At 61.0% G+C, this 17041-nt stretch overlaps 2 protein-coding genes and 1 pseudogene across 5 annotated transcripts in view; 1 reads left to right on the plus strand and 2 right to left on the minus strand.

Moving 5' to 3' along the window:
• The window catches only part of PTDSS2 (phosphatidylserine synthase 2), a 45781-nt gene extending 44573 nt beyond the window's left edge, over positions 1-1208 (plus strand). The window contains exon 12 of one of the 2 annotated variants that reach the window (XM_063670618.1): positions 104-1208. In XM_063670618.1, the coding sequence (XP_063526688.1) occupies positions 104-254 (151 nt within the window). In that variant the 3' untranslated portion in view covers positions 255-1208. The remainder of the gene's footprint in view (positions 1-103) is intronic. The other variant, XM_054437652.2, reaches the window with a different exon arrangement.
• Positions 1209-4032: 2824 nt separating this feature from the next.
• Positions 4033-16578, minus strand: RNH1 (ribonuclease/angiogenin inhibitor 1). Of its 3 annotated transcripts, none has more exons than XM_054437655.2 (10): positions 16426-16578; positions 11354-11515; positions 9532-9702; positions 8878-9048; positions 8129-8299; positions 7878-8048; positions 7570-7740; positions 7085-7255; positions 4401-4571; positions 4033-4296 (listed from the first exon to the last, which is right to left on the minus strand). In XM_054437655.2, the coding sequence occupies exons 2-10, from the start codon at positions 11452-11454 to the stop codon at positions 4209-4211; spliced, it is 1386 nt and encodes a 461-aa protein (XP_054293630.1). In that variant the 5' UTR covers positions 11455-11515; positions 16426-16578; the 3' UTR covers positions 4033-4208. The 3 variants fall into 3 exon arrangements, with proteins under 3 accessions (XP_054293630.1, XP_063526687.1, XP_063526686.1); XM_063670617.1 differs by lacking the exon at positions 16426-16578 and adding an exon at positions 14159-14230; XM_063670616.1 differs by lacking the exon at positions 16426-16578 and having other exon boundaries at positions 4033-4571; positions 11354-11488.
• On the minus strand, positions 11426-13354 carry LOC129007176 (uncharacterized; annotated as a pseudogene).
• Positions 16579-17041: the final 463 nt, after the last annotated feature.

Genomic DNA, 17041 nt, shown 5'->3' on the forward strand with positions numbered 1-17041 from the left:
GGTGTCGTTGGTGTCTCGCTGTCCCTGCTTCAACCCTGTGGCCGCCTCTACGGGAGGCGCCTTTCCTGATCCAGCGCTCGGGGCCTTCGCTCTGCACTGACAGATCCAGGCTTCTCAGGGCTCCCGTCTGCCACGGCTGCTGTCCCAGGGCCAGGGTACCCGGCCCCCACCCAGCCCATCCCGGACCTCCACAGGGACTAGGTGCCAGCTGTCCGTGGGGCCTGCAGTGGGGCTGGTGTGGGGGCAGGTCGTGACGCTGCATCCCACCCCCCAGGGACATCACCTTGAGGTACAAGGAGACCCGGCGGCAGAAGCGGCAGAACAAGGATGACCAGGGCAGCGCCGTCAGCAACGGGGACCAGCACCCGCCGGGGCTGGACGAAGACCTGCTGGGGCCTGGGGTGGCCGAGGGCGAGGGGCCACCAACTCCAAACTGACCTGGGCCGTGGCTGCCTCGTGAGCCTCCCAGAGCCCAGGCCTCCGTGGCCTCCTCCCGTGTGAGTCCCACCAGGAGCCACGTGCCCGGCCTTGCCCTCAAGGTTTTTTCCTTTTCTCCCGTGCACCTGGCAAGGTTGAAGGCGAGGGGTGGAGGAGGCCCCAGCACAGCCTCATCTCCATGTGTACACGTGCACGTGTGTGTGTACGCGTGTGGCCGCCTGTGGTGTGCACATGTGCTCTGGGCTCCGAGGCTTCTCCAGAGCCAGGAGCTGGCTGGCGTGGCAAGGGCATGCTCTGGGGCAGCGTGTCCCTCAGGAACCAGGGTCCTCCCTCCCCTTTCTGCCTGGTCAGCCCCGTGGCCTCTGGCCCACCAAGCTCCCTGTCACCCAGCCATAGCGTGGCCCAGGCAGGGACATCTCGGTACCCCTTCTGCACTCCGTGGGCCCTGGGTGCGCTGAGGCCTGGAGGCGTCTACACTGGCTCCGCATCCACCTCCCCGCAGCTCGTGTGGGGCGCTCATCCACAAACACCCCATGGCTGAGAGGCAGGGGATCCAGGCGGCGACGCTGAGCCACCTCCGAGCCTTCCTTTCACACAGACCACCCTGGAGGACACGTGGATGATGGGGTCAGAGATCACTGAGCTGCCCCTCAAGGGGGCCTGGAACCCAGGCGCTGGGGTCACGCCTCTGTGGTTCCGAGTTGAGGGTCGTCTTCACGAGCAGAGAGAACCAATAAAGTGACAGCGAACGCCTGAGGCTTCCCGCCCTCCCCCCGGCTCCCCATGTCCTGCTTTGGGGTCCAGTGCAGCCCCCCAGCCTGCCCTCAACGCCCAGTGCCCACTTGGGGAAAACCACACAGAGGACACGAGGCACCGGGGTCAGCCTCAGCCTCTGCACCGCCCCACCCCCCAGAGAGAGCAGGTGCCAGACGCAGCCCCTCTCCCAGGCTCCAGGAGGGTCCAGGTGGCACCCAACCCTCTGCTGTGTTTGTCCCAGGCTGGCGGCCACTGGGCAGTGGACACAGGATTCCTGGGGAGCGGCAGCCGCCTTCTCGGGCCGTTATTTTTACGCTTATTTTTTTTTTTTTTGGTCTTTTTTTTCTTCCTTTTTGTGGAGAACGGAGTCTCGCTATATTGCCCAAGCAGATCTTGAACTCCTGGGTTCAAGTGATCCTCCAGCCTCTGCCTCCCTGAGAGCTGGGATTACAGGCGTGAGCCACCATGCCCGGCTCGAGCCACTATTTTTTTGAGATGGAGTCTCACTCTGTCAGCCAGGCTGGAGTGCAGTGGCGCGATCTTGGCTCACTGCAACCTCTGCCTCCCAAGTAGCTGGGATTACAGGCGCACACCACCACGCCCGGCTAATTTTAGTATTTCAGTAGAGATGGGGTTTCACCATGTTGGCCAGGCTGGTCTTGAACTCCCAACCTCAGGTGATCCACCCTCCTTGGCCTCCCGAAGTGCTGGGATTACAGGCGTGAGCCACCACGTCCGGCCAGGCCACTATTTCTAAAACTTTACCATGACAATTTTCAAACACAGATGGAGAGAAAAGCAGTTCCCTGAGCCCTGTTCCCAGCTGGAGGGGGCAGTAAGGGGTGTTGATGGCTGGTTGGACACAGCCTGGGGGGACTCCAGGAGCCAGATGCACCCACACCCCCTGGTCTGCCTTGGGGCCCCAGGCGTTAAAGAGCTTTACTTTTAGTATTTTTGACTACTTTTGGGGAAAATTTCAACCCCTGTAAGTCAAGGGCTGTAATGTGGAGCACATACAAGAGCAGCCTCCAGGGCTCGGCAAGACGACGTCATGTGTGGCCACCACACCCAGCAGTCCTTTTTCCAGTCACGGCCACTCACAGCTTTGGCCTCCATGGCCCTGCACGGATGGGTTCTGCTAGCTGCCCTGCCCTGCGTGCTACAGGACACACGGGGCCTTAGCATTCTGCTCTTTGCAGGTGGCAGCTTTGATCGCTCAGGAGAAACTGCCACCTGATCTCCCCACTGCGGGGGCCCCCACTCCCCCCCCACACACCCTGCAGGTCCTGTCACTCCACCCACGCTGTCACGCTGTCCGTCCTCGCTGATGCTCTGAGCCAGGTGGTGGCAGGTGGGGGTGGCGCCCTGCTTACGGTCACCGTCTGCTCTTCCCAAGGAGCAGGGCGAGGCGGGGCTTGTGATGAAAGTCCTGTGTTCCAGCGCCCACCGTGTCCCAAAGGCGGCCCCTGGGAGCCCTTCTGGCAGCCAACTCAACCCCAGACAGCGCCCAAGGGCTCCGGTTCCTCACACACTGAGATGCTCCGGACTCACCTTGGGCACCCCTTGCTCCAGGCCTGGCGTCACCCATTTCCCCAAGGAGCTCTGTTCCCCACTGGGGGTCATAGTTAAGAAACTAAGATCCTGGGTCACTTAATTTTACTTATTTATTTTACTTATTTATTTTTGAGACAGAGTCTCACTCTCGCCCTGGTTGGAGTGCACTGGCATGACCTCGGCTCACTGCAATCTCCACCTCCCAGGTTCAAGCGATTCTCATGCCTCAGCCTCCCGAGTAACTGGGATTACAGGCATGCGCCATCACACCCAGCTAATTTTTGTATTTAGTATAGATGGGTTTTCACCATGTTGGCCAGGCTGGTCTCCAACTCCTAACCTCAAGTGATCTGCCCACCTCAGCTTCCCAAAGTGCTGGGATTACAGGCATGAGCCACCGTGCCCAGCCCCTGGGTCACTTTAAAGGGCTTTATAGCCAGATGCAATGGCTCACACCTGTAATACCCACATTTTGGGAGGCCAAGACCAAACACCAGCCTCAGCAACATGGCAAGACGCTGTCTCTACAAAAAGTACAAAAATTAGCCAGGTGTGGTGGTGCACGCCTGTAGTCCCAGCTATCTGGTAGGCTGAGGTGGGAAGATGGTTTGAGTCCCAGAGGTCGAGGCTGCAGTGAGCCAAGATTGCGCCACTGCACTCCAGCCTGGGCAACAGAGAGAGCCTGTCCAAAAAAGGGGGGTTGCCAGGCAGCTTCTTTGCAATGAACCTGTAGTTGCTGACTCGGCATTGGATCTTTGAAAGCTCATGAGCGTCCCCCTCTTGGCTTGGCAGGGCACCCCGGGCTGGCCTACCTTGGTCAGCTGTCCACCCATGGGCAAGGTGGGCTGCCCCTGAGGGTGGGCCCCATCGTCCCACACAGAGCTGCAGTCAGAGCTGGGCCGAGCACTGGGCTCCGGGCAGGAACCCAGGCCGGGCTGGGCCGTGCTGGGCTGGGCTGGAGGCAGTCGGGGCAGTGCTGGGAGCTCCTGAGGCTCTGGGGTGGAAGCTGCGGGAGCAGCTGGGCCTGCAGGCAGCTCCCAGCAGGCATCACCCTGCACGGGCAACAGAGCCAAGGGGCATCCCTCCACCCCAGGCAGGGCCTGCCCCATGCTCCCCAGTGTGGGTGGGTGCGGCTCAGGGGACCCAGCTGAGCACAGCCAAGGCCTTGGGCTGCTTCCCTGGTGTGGGTCCCTTAGGCAGGGAGAGAAGCCCATGCCAAGTGGGGTGGTGTCGTCTCCGATGCCAGCGCCCTGCAGGGACCCCAGGAAGGAAAAGAGCCCCTCCTGCCAAGAAAGTGCTTTAATGATTATAAAGTGTCCAAAATATACTGGCAGAAATAAGCGGATCTGAGCATTTGTCTTCAAACCTAGGATATGCAGGATGAGAGCATGGCAGGGGCTGGTGGGCCCCAGGGGTGCCTCAAGGCCGGTCGTCCAGGGAGAGCAGCGGCAGGAAGCGCCTCAGGAGATGACCCTCAGGGATGGCTTGTCCTCCTCCAGGGCCTGCAGCCGGTCCTCCATCTCCTCAGACCAGTAAATGTCGTACAGGCTGCACACAGGCCAGAAGAGAGGCATGGGCCCATGTCCTCCCCCCGCCCCGCATTCCTCCCTGGGCAGCCCTGGCCGCACCACCCGCCCAGCGCATGCACATACACCAGCTGCTCCAGGAGGCAGCCCGGCTGCCGGACGCTCTCCACCAGCTGCAGGACGCCCGCGTCCCCCAGGCAGTTGTTGCTGAGGTCCAGCTCGCGCAGGCTATGGTTGGCCAACAGGGTCGCGGCGAGGCTGCTGCAGCTGCTGTCACTCACATCGCAGTCGGCCAGCCTGGGTGAAGCAGGGCGGGGGTCAGGGTGCAGGGCACGCCTGGCACCTCGCTGACCGGCAGAGCAGCCTGGGCCTGGGGGGCACGATGGACACCTGTGCTCGGCAACTCGGGACCCTCAGGTGGGGCCGTCCCCAAGGCTCACCGTCCCTCTGCGGCTGGGCAGGTTCCCCACCACAGACAAGGAAGGCACAGACAAGCGAGGCACAGCAGCCTCACTCGCCTGAGACCTTCTGCAGGGAGGAGAAAGGACAGGAGAGAGATGCCGTCCACCCAGAGAGCCACACCCACCCCCTTGCCACCTCAACACCGCCTGGCTGCGTGGGCTTCAGAGAAGCCAGCCAGAGGCCGAGGGGCAGCTGTGGGGAAACGAGGGTATGGAGGACACCAAGACAGGAACAGAGTGGACAACAGACTTTAGGCTCCAGAGAGAGACAGGAGAACGGGCCAGACAAAAGAGGGTGGAGAAGGGAAGACCCAACACCCACTTCCCGGGGGGGAGCCGCCACAGGCCAGACAGCAGGGCCAAGGAGTTGCACTGGACCTCTCCAAGGTGGGGGCCAGGGAAGCTGTAGGACCCCCACCCTGTGCAGTGGCTCAGGGAAACAAGTCTGCAGTGACCAGGACCCAAGGTTCCTCTCCACATCTGGAACACCCACAAGGTCCTGGCAGCCAGGATGGTGTCCCCTGGCAAGGAACTGAAAATCCCCCATCAGGAGGAAGCCCTCGAGAAACGCAGCCATGACTCGGCCTGCAGGGCTCACTGTCCAGCATGACTCAGCCTGCAGGGCTCACTGTCCAGGGCTCCTGGGCCTCACTCTGCACCTGGTGCCCAGCCCAGGATGACCAGCCACCCACGGAAAGCCCCTGGCGAGAGGCACACAGGAAACAACAAACAAAAGACAAAACACTGAGGGTGGAAATTCAGTAGACTGACTGGTAAATGAGAACATCTCCCAAAAATAAAACAAAACATCGAAAAGAAAATTTGGAGAACACAATTAGAGGGCCACTCCACAAGACATTAGGACAGGCTCATGGGCACACCAAAAAAGAAAGAGAAGGAGAGAGAAGAAAAATCAGCAAAGGCCTATTTTCTTAGTAGAACCAAATATCCAGCACAATCAAAGAACCAAGACCCACATCAAGGCCAAGCACGTGGAACCCCGAACACAGTGGACAAAGAGATCTTGAAAAGCTGCCAACAAGAAAAAGCAGATCATGCACACAAGATCACAGTGGCTCATGCCTGTAATCCCAGCATTTTGGGAGGCTGAGGCAGGCTCATCACTTGAGGTCAGGAGTTCAAGACCAGCCGGCCCAACATGGTGAAATCCCATCTCTACTAAAAATACAAAAATTAGGCCAGGCATGGTGGCTCACGCCTGTAATCCCAGCACTTTAGGAGGCCAAGGCAGGTGGATCACGAGGTCAGGAGATCGAGACCATCCTGGCCAACATGGTGAAACCCCGTCTCTACTAAAAGTACAAAAAATTAGCCGGGTGTGGTGACGGGTGCCTGTAGTCCCAGCTCCTCAGGAGGCTGAGACAGGAGAATGGCATGAACCCGGGAGGCGGAGCTTGCAGTGAGCCGAGGTTGCGTCACTGCACTCCAGCCTGGGCGACAGAGCGAGACTCTGTCTCAAAAAAAAACGAACAAACAAAAAAAATTAGCCAGGTATGATGGTGCATGCTATACCCAGCTAAATGATCCAAGGGCAGAGCAGGGGCACAAGGCCTCCAAAAATTACCTTCTGCAGAACCTTTTCTTAGAAAGCTGCAAGAGAACGTGCTTTAACAAAGGAAACAAATCTGGAAAGACATCCTGACCCTGGCGGGGTTCCCGCATGGGAGGAAGGTGGGCGGGGCTTCCAGGAAGATGGACCACAGGGTGGCCAGGTAGGCTGGAGCCCCATGAAGCTCTCAGGCTTCATGAAACATAACCTCTGACTTTCAAAGTTAAAATGAGAACTAAGCCAGAGTGGTGCCGCTACCCCACCTTTCCCAGCACATGAACATGCACGCTCACTCTCGCCCGTGTGCTCACACTCACACGGACACTCGTGCTCACTCTCACCCGTGTGCTCACACAGACACTCGTGCTCACAGTCACGCGCTCACACACACGGACACTCGTGCTCACTCTCACCCGTGTGCTCACACGGACACTCGTGCTCACAGTCACGCGCTCACACACACGGACACTCGTGCTCACTCTCACCCGTGTGCTCACACGGACACTCGTGCTCAGTCACGCGCTCACACACACGGACACTCGTGCTCACTCTCGCCCATGTGCTCACACTCACATGGACACCCATGCTCACACTCATATGCTCACACACACTTGTGCTCACACACATGCCTCACCCATGTGTGCTCACATACACACGGACACTCATGCTCACACAGATACTCGTGCTCTCTTGCCCATGTGTTCACACACACGGACACTCGTGCTCACACGTGCATATGATCTCCCAAATGTGCACACTCGCGACCCTCACACACTCACCAGAGCACCCGCAGCACAGAGCCGGGCTGGCCCAGGCCCTGGCAGAGCTCCCGCACGCCCGCATCCTCCAGCCTGTTGTTGCTTATCTGTAGTTCCAGGAGAAACTTATTCTGGGCCAGCACCGAGCTGAAGTGGGAGCAGCAGGCGGCTGTGAAGCTGCAGGACTTCACCCTGTGGACACACACAGGACTGAGGCCTGGCAGGGGCCCAGGCTGGCCCACAGCTGCAACTGGCCCTTCCCCTGAAGGCCCCACGTGGACCTGAGCAAAAACATCTGAGAGCCTCCCAGCATGTGGGCACCTACACCTGGTCCTCAGCCCCAAGCACTGTTCCCATCAAACCACAGGCTGCTCCCTGGCCTATACGTTCTGAACATCGGATCTGAGCCCAGCACCTTCCCTGGAGTCGCTCACTCCTCCCCGGTCTCCTCGGTCACCCTGACCCTCTCTTGGGCGACACAGCCCTGCCCCGACAGCCACACTCACCACAGCGACTCCAGCTGGCAGCAGGGCTCCAGCAGGGTCTCACACAGCAGTCGGGCACCCTCGTCCCCCAGCTCGTTGCCGGCCAGGCTGAGCTCCTTCAGGCTCTCCTTGGCCCTGAGGACACGGCACAGATCCCCGCAGCCCTTGGCAGTGATGCCACACTCCCAGATCCTGCAGGACATGGACCACCACAGACTTTCCTCAGCACCGTCTCATGGCCTGAGGTGAGCCCAGGAGTGGGGGAGTGCTCTGAGGACGGCCCGCCGCCCCTGACCCTCCGGGAAGGAGGCCTCGGGGAGTTGACTCACCACAGGGTCCTGAGCCTGGAGCTGGGGTGGAGCAGCCCTGGGCACAGTTCCGCGATGCCCACATCGCCCAGCTTGTTGCTGCCCAGGGCCAGCTCCCGCAGCGAGGCCTTGGAGGCCACGATGCTGCACAGGTCCCGGCAGTTGTCTGACGTCACACCGCAGCTCTCCAGCCTGGGGACACAGGTCACGCGTGAGGCAGCACAGGACCCCCCCAGCCCACATCGCACACCCCCCCAAGGCCCAGTGCCTACTTGAGCGCCTCCAGCTGGCAGGGGGAGTCCTTCAGGCCCTGGCACAGCACGCGGACGCCAGCCTCATTGATGTCGTTGTTGCTAACCGTGAGCTCCTTGAAGTCTGGCTTGGCCCTAAGCACGGAGGCCAGGGGCTCGCAGCTGGCAGCCGAGAGGTTGCAATACTCCAGCCTGGGGGATGGCCGAGCTTAGCACCACACAGGAATGTGCACCAGCCAAGGGTGTGATGCCAGGGATCGCAGGGGGGTGCTGGTGTCTCATCTCCCCCTCAGCCTTCTCCTGCCTGGGCATCAGGTGTCAGTGCTGAAGGACCCCCACAGACTCATCCAGAGGCCCGGGCCTCTGTGGACACCAGCATTCCTTCTGGAAACCCCTCACCCCTTCCCCGACCTCAGACTCTGGGGCCCAACCAGGCTCGGGAGAAAGAAACCAGCCTCTGGAGGGCAGGGCCACCTGCACGTGCCAGGCTGTGGACAACTCACAGTGGCCGGGTCCCCCACACACACTGAGGTGGTGAGTGGAGCCTGAGTCACGGCCAGGCATCTGTTCCCACTATCAGGTCCTGGGGCAGCTGTGCCTTGCAAAGGGAAACTGGAGGGGGAGGGAGAGCGATGACAGATCCCCCCAGCCCCAGCATCATGGGGAGAGGAGAGCACCACAAGGCCATTGTGACCTTGTGTTCTATGTAGGGGGCTGGCTGGGGAACAGGCAGTGGGCAGCACGGGCCCTGGGGCAGGACGCAAACTCACTGCAGCTTTTCCAGGCGGCACTGGGGGTCCAGGAGTCCCTCGCAGAGCAGCTGCAGGCCCACGTCCCCCAAGAGGTTGTCGCTGAGGTGCAGCTCCTGCAGGGTGGGCAAGGAGCGTAGTGTGCTGGACAGGACCCCGCAGCCGGCCCCCGTCAGGCAGCAGTTCTGGAGGCTGGAGCATACCTGGCTGTCAGCAGGGCTCCCCTGAGCCAAGCTGCCACGCCCTTCGCCTGCCAGAGCCCAGAGCCCGAGCAGTGCTCTGCAGGCGGCAGGTCTATACCTGCTCCTTCCCTGGACGGGGTTCTGGGGTCTGGGGTCTCCAGGCCGAGTGAAGGAGGGCACGCGTGTTGCTCGGCCCAGGGAAACCTTGTCTGCAGACACACCCTTCAGTGGGGGTCCTGAGGTGATGCTGGAAGGCTAGGGACGGTGGGCAGGGCCAGACCTTGGGTGCGGGGGCTGGGACAAGGCAGGAGGGGCCCCGTCCCCCCACTGTGAGACCACCAGGCCTGTGTGCCTCTGGCTGATGCTGGAAATGCCTGCTGCCACTGCCTGCCCACCCGCAGCTGCCCACGAGCCCCCGGCGGCTCTGTCCCCTGCTGCCGGGCTACCAAAGCAGGCCGCACCGGGCCAGAGGCAGTGCCAGGCCCCGCCTCACCTCAGCTTCTGGATCTTGCAGGAGGGGCTCTGCAGGCCCTGGAGCACGCAGTGCACGCCGGCATCACCCAGCTCGTTGCTGCGCAGGTTGAGCTCTGCCAGTGCAGGGTTGACTCGAAGTGCAGAGCTGATGTCCTTGCACCGTGCTTCTGTGAGGCCACAGTCGTCCAGCCTGCGACCAGACCCCAGGGTCACGTGGGCCACGCAGACAGCACTGGCCTCAGGCTCCACCACTACCCCACGCGCAGATTACAACCCATCGGTGGGCCCAGAAGACAGCAAGGCGAGTCACACAGGACATTTCAGAAATGAAACAAAAAAGAGGAGGAACTGTTCCACGAAAGTTTTAAGATGCTCGCACGTATGCAGACATGTGCCTGGGGCCGAACGTGCTCTTCACCTCCAACCATGGGGCACTGAGCACAAAAGCTCCTGGTCTGTCCTAAGGAAAAAAATCAAACCTGTCTGAGGTAACAGCTACGGGAACTGCCTGGAACAGGACGCAGCAGGTTGTTCAGACAAAGGAGCAAATAAACAGTGACACCAGCTTCTAACATGACAAAAGAATGATGATTGATAAATGTGGAGGAAAGAAAGAAATCACAAAACTCAGGCCGGGCACAGTGGCTCACACCTGTAATCCCGGCACTTTGAGAGGCCGAGGTGGGCGTCACCTGAAGTCAGGAGTTCGAGACCAGTCTGGCCAACATGGTGAAACCCGTCTCTACTATAAACACAAAAATTAGCCGGGCGTGGTGACAGGTGCCTGTAATCCCAGCTACTCGGGAGGCTGAGGCAGGAGGATCGCTTGAGCCCACGAGGCTGAGGCTGCGTGAGCCATGAGGGAGCCACTCCAGCCTGGGCGACAGAGCGATGCCCTGTCTCTAAAATTAAAAAGAATTTAAAGTATCTCTCGAAGGCATTGATCAGTCACAGGAGGAAAAGCAGCGGTGTCACAGTGGAGAGGGTGGCAGACGGCGTCTGTAACAGGACGTTCCTGGCAGGCCCCACGGCATCTCCCTGCATTGCTGCCGGAACTGTAGGACTTCAACCACGAGAAACCACCAGACAAGCCCCAACAGAGGACGTCCTGCAGGAGCCTGGCCAGACCCTCAGACCACCAAGACCCCAGAGAGACGAGGGGACAGTCACAGACGGGAGAGGGCTAAGGAGACAGAGGGCTGAGGGCCACGCAATCCTGGACCAGTGAGGAAGAGGAAAAGGGCAGGGCGGAAAAGCAGACTCTGCCTGGAGGTGCTGGGCCAGAGCTGGCGTCCGCAGGTACACAGGACCACCTCACCAGGGAGCCCCGTACGGTCCTCGTAACTCCTCCGCAAACCTGACACTAGAAATCACCAGGTAAAAAGAGAAAAGATGCGGCCCACCCAGGCACTCGTGTCCTGCTTATGAAGCTGCTGGGTTTGTGAGGACCTCGAGAGCCGAGGACTCCCAGCCCCCAGCTTGGCAGGGACAAGCAGCGCCCCATGGAGGCTCATGGAGGGGACCCAAGCTGTGTCCTGCCCTCATGTCTCCAAGGGAGGGAGAGGAGCTGAGACACCGGAGCCAGAGACCCACTGGCCAGTGCCCGCCCACCTCAGCCCGCCCACCTCAGCCCATGCTGCATGAACCTGGAATGGGTTTTACATTCCTAAGTGGTCGAAAAGAAACACAAGAATCGCATCTCGCGCACACAGAAGCTGCACGGAATTCATACTTCACGTCCACAAACAAGGCGTTCCAGAGCAATGCACCCTTCAGAGGGAGCCGCCACCCACAAGCCTGCCCCTGCCAGCACCCCAAGGCCACCCCGAGGGCAAGCATACCTGACCACTTGGCACTGCTGGAGCAGAGGGAGGAGCTCGGCCCATCTAGCATCGCTCAGCTCCTCACACTGGATGTCCAGGCTCTGGATGTCCAGGCTCATGGTGGAGGTGAAGAGTGGCCTGGGTGGCCGAATCCCCTCACGGTTTCACAGGCCGGAGATTCTGCAAACAGGAAAAGTCCAAACAGGACCCACAGGGCTGATGTTTCAGGAAGAGCTGCAGCCTCTCCCTGGGCAAACACTTCCTCTTCAGCACCCTCCCCACCTTTGTCTCTGGAGCAGACATCAGGGGTGGGGCAGGGACCAGCACCCACCCCCAGAAAGGCCACCAGGGGCAGCAGAGCTTGGGGAACGCAGATGCCAGCCCACCTCCTGGCTGTCACCACCCAGCCTCTGTGGGCACCTCCTCCTGCCCCACAGAGGGCGGGACAGCAGCAGCCCAGGAAGCCCCTGCCTCTCATTTGCCTGGGCAAGGACAGGGTAGGGTGGGGTGGTCTGTGAGCCTGGAGGCCCCAGCAGGGGAGCAAGGAGGTCTGTGCGCTTGACCTGTGTCTCACCCTCAGGACAGGCAGACTGGGCGGGCCAGGCAGACTGCCCACAAAGCCAGAGACCTCCCAGGATGCCAGGATCCTGGACCCGGCCACAGTGTCCGAAGCAAGACACAGCAGGGGGGCGGCCACTTGGGGTGTCAGCTTCTATGGCCCCCTTCTGGGGTTGAGGACTCTGCCCCAGGCCACAGCACATCCCCTGCCCCACGCCACACTAGCCCAGAGGCCGGGCTACCAGGCAAGCTGGGTGGGTCAGCCTGGGACGGGCACAGCTGCCACACCCTGAAACCTCCCCAGGCACAGGCCCTGAATATGGAAGGAGGTTCCTGAGGCCCTGAGAGCACAGCTCAGGTACCTGCCAGGGGCCTGGGGAAAGGAAGTGGTCAGGCAGAGACAGCCACCCCAAACCTTGGTAGGTGGATACATTCCCTGAGCACCTGCCATGCACTGGCCTGGGGACTACAGCAGGGCAGGAACCTGGAGAGGAGGCTCGGACGGCCAGGAGGGGTCCCTGGAAGCAGCAGCCCTGATGCCACGCTGGGGAAAGGGGTGGGCGGGGGGGGGGAGAGGGCTCTCATCCAGAAGCCCCAGAAAGCTGGCAGGATCCACTCCGGGAAATGACGCAACCCCAGCTGCCCTTCAGAAAGACGGCCAACAGGACCGCTTGAGAGGCTCCTGGTGCCCTGACACCCCCAGCTTCCTGAGTCTGTGTGCCTGGCACTCCTCTCCCCGGGGCTGGTTCAGAGGCGGCTGGTCCACTCTGGATGAGTGGAGGGAAGAGGCCCCTGGTACCAACTGGGAGGAAAGAGGCAAGGCTGGGCTCGGGTCCACATGCCTGGGCGCTCGGCCTGCAAGGACAGTGGCAAAGGGTGGTGACATCCCACGGCCCCACATGGAGGAACTGAATCCACCCGATCCGAAGCACGTGAGCAAAACCGACCAGGGTGTGGCCACCCAAACTCTGACTCCAGAATCTAGTCATCAGGAGGCACTGTGGGAGGGACGGCGGGTGGAAGGAGAGCCTCAGGCAGCCGCCCAGGGTGCACACGCTCCCCAAATCCAGCCTGACACTCCTGTGTCCTCTGCAGCCAGATGAAAGGTGGCCCCAGGGTGTCCTCCTCCTGGGAAAGCTTGGTGGGGGCTCAGGGTGGCCAGTGCTCCCGTGACCATCTGGAACTAGTGCTGCGGGAGCGGCCCCGTCTCTACCCCTCAAGCTTGGCCAGACCCTACTGTATCCCAGGAGGGCACTTCGGAACCTCTGTGGGTCACGGATCCCACTGAGGACCCCATGAAAATGCGGGTGTAAACGCCCTTCTCTGTGACTGGAGGAGTCCCTGGCTCCATACACAGCCAAAGCTAAAAGCACATTCAGGAACCCACTACCACCAGCCGACAGCCTGCTTTGGTTGAGGCAGGGATCTGAACACCGGCCCTAATGGTCCCTTATCCGGAGACCAGACCTTCTCAACCTTACGGCGGGAGGTCTCCGCAGCGCCCAAGGCCTGGGCTGGGCCCACCCTGGGGAGCCACATGGGAGGGGCCGTCTGGAGGCCAATTCAGGTCCTTAGGTTCCGACGTGACGGAGGCGTGGACACGGCGACCTCCGGGGGACGCGGGGCCACCACTCTCTAGGGAGACACGGGCCACGCTCAGGGGACGCACAAAGGTTCCCGGTCCCTGGGACCCCCGCCCGCGCCAGCGTCGAGTCCCTCGAACCCGCTAGTTCTGGACACCCTGCCGCGTACTAAAGGGCTGGGAGGGAACCTCAGAAAAACACGGAGGGGGTCTCCCCTGCCTCTCTGCCCCCGCCCGCGCCCGCTCGGCCCGGGACGCTCACCCGACACCGCCACCGCAGACCCAAGGCCAGAGCCGCTCCGCGATCCTTCCGCCCAGGCGGGGGCGGGCGGAGCCTCCGCCCTGGGGGCCGCGCCCGCTAGTCGTCGCCCACTCGACCCTCTGGGCCCTCGGCCGAGCGGGCCGTGCCCGGCTCAGCCCCCGGGCCTCGTCCCAGTTACTACCCCAGCTTCCCCACTCCCCCCTGGGTCGGGGGTGAAGCCTGACGTCCGCATCCCGTTTCCCACTGTCTGGCCCCAACCAGCCTTTCCACTTGATCTCCGGGAACCGGCGCCTGCACCCGCCTGCCCCCAGACCATCCCTCCAGCTCTGGCAGCCCCACCGCCCTCGAGGGACCGGCCCCTGCCTCCTCCCACAAACAGGCCGGACTCCAGGAATTGCCCAAACAATAAAATAAAGCAAACCTGAGACACCCCTTTTTGCTACCAGACTGGAGAAGGTGGAACAGGTTGACGATGATCTGTTGTGGCTGAGGCGAAAGGGGCGAGGCTGTGAGGAGGGTTTTGGAGCGCCGCTGGGCCGTCCTGAAAACTTTGGACACACCCTCTGTTTCTATCAGTCAAGAGTTCTTCATGTTTGAGCTCGGAAAGCATGTTCAAAAATCTTTTTTTTGTTTGTTTGGTCCCGCCTTTCTGGACCAAACCAATGTATATCTTAAATGTATTTCATTAATGCCTCATGTCTCTGTAAAACGTGTAAAACCAAGCTGCCCCAACCACCTTGGGCACATGTTCTCAGGATCCCCTGAGGGCAGTGTCACCGGCTGCGGTCACTCATATTCGGTTCAGAATAAATCCCTTCAAATATTTTACATTTTAACTATTCTTATCGACAGTACATTTTTAAAAATAAGAACGGCCCTGAAAGATGTCCACCTCCTAATCTCCAAACCTGTGGTGTTACCTTACGTGGCAAAAGGGACTTTGCAAATATTAACAATATTGAGATGTGAAGGCTATCCTGGGGTGTCTGGGCAGCCGGCATATAATCATGAGAGTTCTTATGCAGACACAGCAGGTTTTGAAGATGGAAGAAGGTGGCCTCTACAAGTTGGAAGAAGAAAAGAAGCAGATTCTCCTTGGGAACCTCCAGAAGGAACTACCCTTGCCAACACCTTGATTTTAACCTCTTAAAACTCACTTTGGGGCTTCTGAGCTCCAGGCCTATAAAACAGCCTGTGACAAATTCGTTATAGCAGGGATGAGGAAATAGCTCACTGCAGCCTCCCTCCTCCAGGGTTCAAGTGATCCTCCTGCCTCAGCGTCCCAAGTAGCTGGGACTATAGGCGTTCACTACCGCAACTGGCTAATTTTTTCTATTTTTTGTAGAGACAGGGGTCTCACTATGTTGGCCAAACTCACTATATTGGTCTGGGCTCAAGAGATCCGCCCGCCTCGGCCTCCCAAAGTGCTGGGATTACAGGCTGCACCAGCGCACCTAGCCCAATGTAACTTTTTGTTTTTTTTTTGAGACGGAGTTTCGCTCTTGTTACCTGGCTGGAGTGCACTGGCACGATCTCGACTCACTGCCACCTCCGCCTCCTGAGTTCAAGCGATTCTCCTACCTCAATCTCCCAAGTAGCTGGGATTATAGGCGCCTGCCACCACGCCTGGCTAATTTTGTATTTTCAGTAGAGACGGAGTTTCACCATGTTGGCCAGGTTGTTCTTGAACTCCTGACCTCAGGTGATCCGCCCGCCTCGGACTGCCCGGCCCAGGCAACATCGTGTGCAGTCTCCGGCTTGCATTCGGTTTAGTCAGCCAATCGCTAAGACGACACTTGACACCGTTTTCAGATCTTTAGGCTTTCCACCATCCTAGAAGGGGGCCTGCCTGGTACTAAGGCCCTTCTGAAACACTGCCAAACTGTCCTCGGGAAACGGTGCAGAAGTCCTTTGGTTTCCCCCAAGGCGCGTGGGCACCTTGGCTGGAACCTCGCCCAGTAACACGACGTGCCTGGGACCCCTTCGTCATTTCCGCCAACCCCGGTGACAACCCTGACACCGGCCCATAAGTGCCGTTACAGTTATGTTGCTCTCCTCCCCGCAGCTCCAGGCGGCAGCTTCGCGGCCCGGCGTCCGGTCCCCCGGTGGTCCCGGAGCGAGGCTCCGCAATGGAGGGCGGAGGACCCTCCCTCCCCGACCTCGCACGACCGAGACCGCCCACCTTTCCCCCAACGCCCAGCGGTGGGAGCCGTTCGAGTCTTCTCCGCCAGGGCGGTCCTTCCCGGGAGGCCGGTTCTTTGGGGGAATAAGGTCAAGGGTTACGGGATTTGGGGAAGAAAGCTCGGCCGGGCCAGGATTGCTCGCGTAGCTCGCTGGAATCTAAGGCACTAGAAGGCCTGACGGCCACGCGAGGACGAACCACGCAGGCGCAGCCCCGCCCCCTCAACGCAAGGACTTCCGGCACGCCCCAAAGGGGAGCTTGCAGCGGGATGACGTCCTCAAGGCGCGCCACGTCCGCCGGTCGGCGCAGCTGCCCAGCGCAACCTCGGCCCCGCCTCGCCGGCCCCGGACCCCTGCCCCGCCCGACCCCGCCCCGCCACGGGAGCGCGCCACTCGCCCGCGCAGCAGCGGCCTCAGTAGCGCCAGGCGCGCGTCTACAAGAAGCCCGACCAAGGCCGGCGTGGGCGAGGCCTGGCTACAGGCTGACGTACCGCTGGAGCTACTGACCTCGGGACGACTGGCGGACGGTCGCGGGCCCGGAGACCCAGAGCCACACGGCCGACTTCCTTCTCGAGTCAGCAGAACGGGTTGAACGTGTCGACAGCCCCACCCGCCAGAGTCAGCGTCGCGGGCGTATTTGTGCCTGCTTGTGGGCGTGGCAAGAAGCGTGGGCGGTGACTACTGGGCGGGGCTCAGAGCGGGGGCGGGACCTTGCGGGAGCAGTCTCGGGGTCGGGGAGGGGCCTGGTGGGCGTGGCTCGGTTTGGGGGCGGGGCTCGGCTAAGCACAGTCTTGGCGCAGGGGCGGGGCCTGGTGGGGCGTGGCTCAGTGAGGGCGAGGGGGTCTCGCTTGGGGGCGGGGCTCCCTAGTAGGCGGGGCTTGGTGCCGGGGGCGGGGTCTGGCAGGCGTGGGCGCGTGTTGTGTGCCTCGCGCTGGCCGGCACGTCTCAGCAATTCCTGAGAATCCTCGGAGGAAGAGACCGGGGCCCGGAGCGGCAGCGCCTTGGGGGCGGAATCGCAGGCGCGGGTCGGGCCTTGCTGGGGCGCGGGGCGCGGCCCCCGGAGAAAGCGGCCGCCTCGGGACAGGAGGGACCCGGGAGAAACCCCCCTGGGGCGGCTCCGCAT

Source organism: Pongo pygmaeus, chromosome 9, assembly GCF_028885625.2.
Source record: "Pongo pygmaeus isolate AG05252 chromosome 9, NHGRI_mPonPyg2-v2.0_pri, whole genome shotgun sequence".
Lineage (NCBI taxonomy): Eukaryota > Metazoa > Chordata > Mammalia > Primates > Hominidae > Pongo > Pongo pygmaeus.